The sequence below is a fragment of the Zingiber officinale genome, chromosome 5B (assembly GCF_018446385.1).
Source record: "Zingiber officinale cultivar Zhangliang chromosome 5B, Zo_v1.1, whole genome shotgun sequence".
In the NCBI taxonomy this organism is placed as follows: domain Eukaryota; kingdom Viridiplantae; phylum Streptophyta; class Magnoliopsida; order Zingiberales; family Zingiberaceae; genus Zingiber; species Zingiber officinale.
Window position 1 is genome coordinate 127187569 of NC_055995.1, and position 6186 is coordinate 127193754.

The 6186-nt window shown below is 39.9% G+C and overlaps 1 protein-coding gene across 1 annotated transcript; it reads right to left on the bottom strand.

The window, feature by feature from the left end:
* Nucleotides 1–2749: 2749 nt before the first annotated feature.
* On the bottom strand, nt 2750–5817 carry LOC121985903 (putative pentatricopeptide repeat-containing protein At3g01580). Its single transcript, XM_042539617.1, has 2 exons — nt 3055–5817; nt 2750–2983 (listed from the first exon to the last, which is right to left on the bottom strand). The coding sequence occupies exon 1, from the start codon at nt 5578–5580 to the stop codon at nt 3136–3138; it is 2445 nt and encodes an 814-aa protein (XP_042395551.1). The 5' UTR covers nt 5581–5817; the 3' UTR covers nt 2750–2983; nt 3055–3135.
* Between the last annotated feature and the right edge of the window lie 369 nt (nt 5818–6186).

The window sequence follows — 6186 nt, forward strand, 5'->3', positions numbered from 1 at the left end:
CAGAGGAAGCTCTGATCGTTCCCCAGGACCGATCAGAGTCTTCCTGGACCGATCAGGAGATGTTCTGATCGGTCCAACCCTAGCCGTTGGCTCACAACGGCTAGTCTTCTGTCTTCTGTTCTTCGCAGGTGCAGTGCAGGTTGAGTGCAGGTTATAAAAGGAGTTCAAGGGCTTCTACAGTGGATGCTTCTCTTCTTCTTCCTACTCCTGACTGTGATCGAGCTTTGCTGAGCTCTTAGCTTACTGAGCTTCGTGTGAGCTCCTTCTTGAAGCTTCGGGTGAGCTTTCCTCGACTGATCAGCTGCTGCTGTGAGTTTCCTGAAGTTGCTGCTTCGGATTCCAGTCGACAAGAACAGTAGGCAAGCTTTGTTTTGTACATTCATATTGTCTTCTGTTTTGTGCTGTATTTTTGTACACCTTTCTTGCTGTTGCAAGAAGTTTCTGTGGCGAGGTTTCTCCACCCAGAAGGAGTGTTCTTATTAGCCGATTTTCCGGGGACTCATCCACCGACGGATTGATAGGCTTCGTCCACCTTACGGACACGCCGAGGAGTAGGAGTTTCATCTCCGAACCTCGTTACATCGACGAGTTTGAGGTTTGCTATTCTCCGTTGTCGTTTCTATTGTTTATTTCCGCTGCGCTAACCTTGATTTGTAGAAAGAAACGAACGATTTGGGGCGGCTATTCACACCCCCCCCCTCTCTAGCCGCGACCATCGATCCTAACAATCTACTCTTCCCTACAGTGACTAAGTGTAGCAACATGCCCTCTCCCGTTCGGACAAGTTCTCTAGTCTCCTTAGCATCCTGCTACCCCACACTAAGCGTCTGGCTGTCTTTCCGTATTATCTGAGCTAGACGGTTGGCCCGCCTAGACACTTATTACCTGACCGACCTTTGTAGCCTCTCGCCGATTGGACCCTGATTTACCCGACCGACTGCTGTAGCCGTCCTCCGCTCGACCATCATAGGCGAGCCTTTTGACACTTTGATGTTGACCACCTTGACTTTGACCTCCACCTCGATAATTGACCCGTGCCGGATGAATTCCCCTCTATCGCCGCATCAACTATAATAAATTTATTAAAATGGATAAAATAGCAGTAGGTTTGGTAATTGACCCTAGTTAAAATTTATTTTGTTAATGATTTTTAAATAATTTTTTATTATAAAAAAATTAAAAAACTATAATTCTCACACCACTATACCAAAAACTTTATACAATTTTATATCCCAAAAATTTTACCCTAAATTAGTCAAATTTATCGATTTTAGCCCAGCACCTCATAACACAATTAGAAATAATTATCAATTAAAAAATGAAAATATATAACAAAATTACAATAAAATATTCAATTGATTTATAAATCATTTAATGAAAATATAATATAAATTATATCTAGGGAAAATTTGCATACAACTCCTATTTATAAACAAAATTATGCATGTAGTCTCCATTGCCATTGATAGAAAACTTTATTTTTACTCCCTAGTTAAACATATTTATCTAATTGTCCATAATATTTTTAAGTATAAAAAGTCCAAAAATGAGTATAATTCCTCTTAAATTCAGTACATTAAACTAGAATCTAGTATATTTTCTATCAAATTGAGTATATTTTCTCTAGATCACTGATTGTTTCGCTTGTGAAATTACAAATAAACCTTGGAATTATTTTTAATGTAAATAGAAAAAAGAACATTAACGTAAATATATTTTAGGCTTCACCAAAATTAATTAGTAAAGAGGGAAGATTTTTAATAAAATAGTAAGATAATACATTTATTAAAATGGATAAAATATCAATAACCAGTACCCTTATATTTCCTAAATTTATTTTGTTAACTATTTTAAATAATTTTCATATATAATATTAACAAATTTTTGAAATAATTCTTGATGTTAAATTTATTACAAATTCAATAAAGCTATAATACATTTATTAAAATGGATAAAATATCAATAACCAGTACCCTTATATTTCCTAGTTAAAATTTATTTTGTTAACTATTTTTAATAATTTTTTAAACACAAAATAATGTATCTTTCATTATTTACAAATAATGTAATTAAAAAATTAATATCAATTTTTTATTTTATTTTTTAAATAGTAAAAAAACAGACATGTTTAATATGATATATCCATATTGATTAGGAATTAATGCAAACATGTTTTGAACTTTATAACAATTTGATAGAATGTAAATAAAGTTCACAAATCTAATTTATAACTCGATGAGATTGAATCGTTCTTAGCTAGTGGTGCTACCAAATAGGTATAACTCAATAAGGTTGTGTTTATTGAGTTGCTGGAGGCAAAGTTGGTGTTACTTATCACTCGAGGTCTATGGAAGATGATGAATGAAATGACATACGATAAAAAAAAGACGATTCGTTCACTTTCAGTGCCTCCGTCAGTCCATTCTTAAATCAATACGGAGGAGGTAAATCACATGTGACTACTAACCATTAGTGCAAGTGGTCAAGACATAGGAGAGACATGCTCGGACATATCGAGTTTTGACCCTAAGACCTCATATGATAATGCTCGATGTCTTAACCATCGCACCGTCCCAAAAGGATATACTGGTGGGGTGAGAGAGGTTAGTGAAGAAATGACAAGATACAAAACATTAAGTTGAATTAGCAAAGCTAGTAAAGTTTGATTTGACAGGATCATGAGAATGTTTGGCTCAATGGCTTAAAGATTCATTAAAGATGGACAAACAATATTACGAGACATCCAAAAGATCACAAAAATATTAAATATTAAATTTATTTGATAGCTTTAACAATAATAGTAAAAGATAAGTTGCATAAGTGACCTAGCAAAGGATGAGATTTATAACAAGGTTGAACTTCTTTTACAAGGAGATTCATCACTTACAGCAAGTCTCTGATCATCTCTTAGCAATGTGTAGTTCTCTTTAGCAATGGATGGACTTCCTCTTGATCTGGAATTGCTGCTTCAAATTTGTTAACACTATGAATCATGAATATGATTAGTCTAACACATGCAAATGGCCGTGCTAGGCAAAGTCTACCATGATTTACCTTCCCTTCAAATCACATGCCTCAGGGATGGGGATGAGGGTTATCACCTTTTCTTGCAATGAATATGATTAGTCCAGCACATTAATGACATGCTGAGAGAATCCTTTCACATTCAACTAGTGTATCATAACATGGCTCTAGTTCGGGACCCTCTGATCCTTCTCCCACAAGAAAGGCGCGCAGCTTGTTCCCAGATTGCACCCAGCTGTATGCTGGATTCTTCTTCACCTTCCTCAGTTTCATTAGCGCCCTGATACGGTTTGATTCATCCCATCTCCCATTCTCAGCATACATATTGGAGAGCAAGATATAGTATCCACTGTGCTCCGGTTTCAGCTCAAACAAATGCTCTGCTGCCAATTTTGCAAATTCCAGATTTCCATGAATGCGACATGCACCAAGCAATGCACCCCAAACATTGAAATCTGCCTCGAAGGGCATGTTTTTTATCAATTCCGAAGCCTCTTGCATCCGTCCAGCTCTACCTAGAAGATCGACCATGCAAGCATAGTGCATCTGTATTGGCTTGATGTTTTGCCCTAACATTTCATCAAAATATCTCTTCCCTCTCTCAACAAGTCCAGCATGGCTGCAAGCTGATAAAACAGCAATGTAAGAAACATGGTCGTACTTCACACCTTCATCTTTCATTAGATCAAACAAGTTGATTGCCGTATCAAGTTCTCCTTGCATTCCATGTCCCAAGATCATAGCATTCCAAGAGGCTGCATCCTTGTTCGGCATCCTATCAAAGATCTTTCTACCAAGATCAAGCTTTCCACATTTTGCGTACACATCTAATAATGAATTTGCAACAAAGAGATGAGTGTCGATGGACTTCTTGATAGATGAGCAGTGTATCTCCTTTCCTCGCTTGACTGCAGATAGATTAGCACATGCAGATAATGCTCCAACAAAGGAAACGATGTCATGTTCAAGGCCTACGTATTGCATGTCCACGAACAAATTCAAAGCTTCTGCACACCATGGACTATCAGAGAACCCTGAGATTAAGGTATTATAAGACACATGATCTCTCTTTGACACATCAAAAGTGCTCCAAGCAAGATTAAACCTTCCACACTTAACATACATATCAATCAAAGCATTTGAAACAAACAAGTCATAATCAGAACCGAAGCGGATTGCCCTGGCATGGATTTCCTTACCCTTTTTCAATGAAGCTATCCTAGCACAAGCTGGGAGCACATTCGTATATGTCACCGAGTCAGGGCACTCGCCGTGATCTTGCATCTCCATAACTAGTTTAATAGCTTCTAACTCAGTTCCATTCTGTGTAAAACTTGCAATTATTGTGTTCCAAGAAACCACATTTCGATTATGCATTCTATAGAAAATATGTGACCCCTTGGAATGAAATCCAGATTTTGCATACATGTCCAATAGAGAATTAGCAACAAAAATATCAGAATCCAAGCAATGCCTCAAAATATAACCATGAATCTCTTGGCCAATACTTGAAGACTCTAACTCGACCACTGCTGGTAGGAGGGTTGATATAGTGATGGAGTTTGGCTCTACATTGTTAGCGTGCATGTTCTTGAATGTCTTCAAGGCATCCTCATACCAACCAACATGGACGAGACTGCCAATAAGAGAGTTCCAGGAAACATCATTCTTTACCAGCATAGCATTGAAAACTCGCAAAGAAGCTTCTGAGTCACCACACTTCCCGTACATGTCAATCAGAGCATTGCCAACTCTTACCACTGAATCAAGGCCATGCTTAATAGAAACTCCATGAATTCCCTTTCCAAAATCCTCATCTTGCAATGCAGCACAAGCAGGTAGTGAACTGATCAGCGTCACGGAATCCAGTGGAAGGCCACACCTTTTTATCTCCGAAATAGATCTTACTGCCTCCACATACATCCCACTAGACGACAGCACCGAAATGATTGAATTCCATGACACAGTATCTTTGTGCACCATTTCACCGAACACCTGTCGTGCGGAGCACACGTCGTTAATGGCACAATAGAACATCAAGAGAGTATTCCCGACAAAGACATCATCCAAAAATCCAAACTTTATCACTGATCCATGAAGCTCCCACCCTTTTCGCGCCTGCGTGGCAACAGCAGCGACTGTGAAGACGAACGGGAAGGTGCGATCGTCGGGTCTGAGGCCGGCACGGAGCATGCCGTTGTAAACAGAGAGGGACGAATCATGGAGTCCGGATCTAGAGAGGGCACGGACGAGGGTGTTCCATAGGAAGGGTTCCCGGAGCTTGAGGGGGCTGTCGTCGAAGAGACGGATGGAGGCGGCGGGGGCGCCGTGTTCAGCATAGGAGAGGAGGAGAGAGGAGGTGATGGGGAGATGGCAGAGGAGGAGACCAGATACGGCAGCCTGAACGTGGGCCTGCTTCGCGTGGGCTAGGGAGCGGCACTGCAGAAGGCGGTCGTGGACTGCAGAGGCGACGGGGTCCGACGGAGGGCAGGAAGAAGCAGGGCTAAAACGAGCAAGGAGGGAAGGAGGGCGAAGGACATGCCAGGGGACGCGCATGCTGAAGGAGCCGAGTTCAGAAGTAGGCGTGGGCGCCTGGGCGGAGCAGAGAAAGCCCGCCGGAGCTATTTCTCCGATTCAAGGTTCTGGTCGGTCTCTGACGGAACCTAAAAAAAATTCATTTCTTTGGATTTCCTATGATTTACCTTAAATTTTAAAATGCCCCCATACTTTCAAGATCATCAAAATGCCCCTATTGTTTCAGATTGTTTTCATGCTACCCCTTATTCACGCGATCTAGGCCCTAGGGCAATTTTCAGATTATCTGTGGTATCTTTATTGATTAAGGTTATTATTGATAATTTATCTACCTAAGTTATGTTATTTAATCTTATTTAATTAATGATTTCTAAGTAATGGAGACTTCTCCATCAATAAATAAGGGATATAATATGGAATATAATTGATACGGTGAAAAAAGGGGGTCATTAAGTATAGGTCAAACGATGGAGGTAGCTGTTGGTGCAACCTTAGGTCAAGGTTGACCTGGTTGACCCGACTCGAGTTGACGTGACTCGAGTTGTATTTTGATGTTTGACTTGGGAAGATTGTCGGTGCAACCTTAGGTCAAGGTTGACCTAGTTGTGTTGCATGTTGATGTTTGAC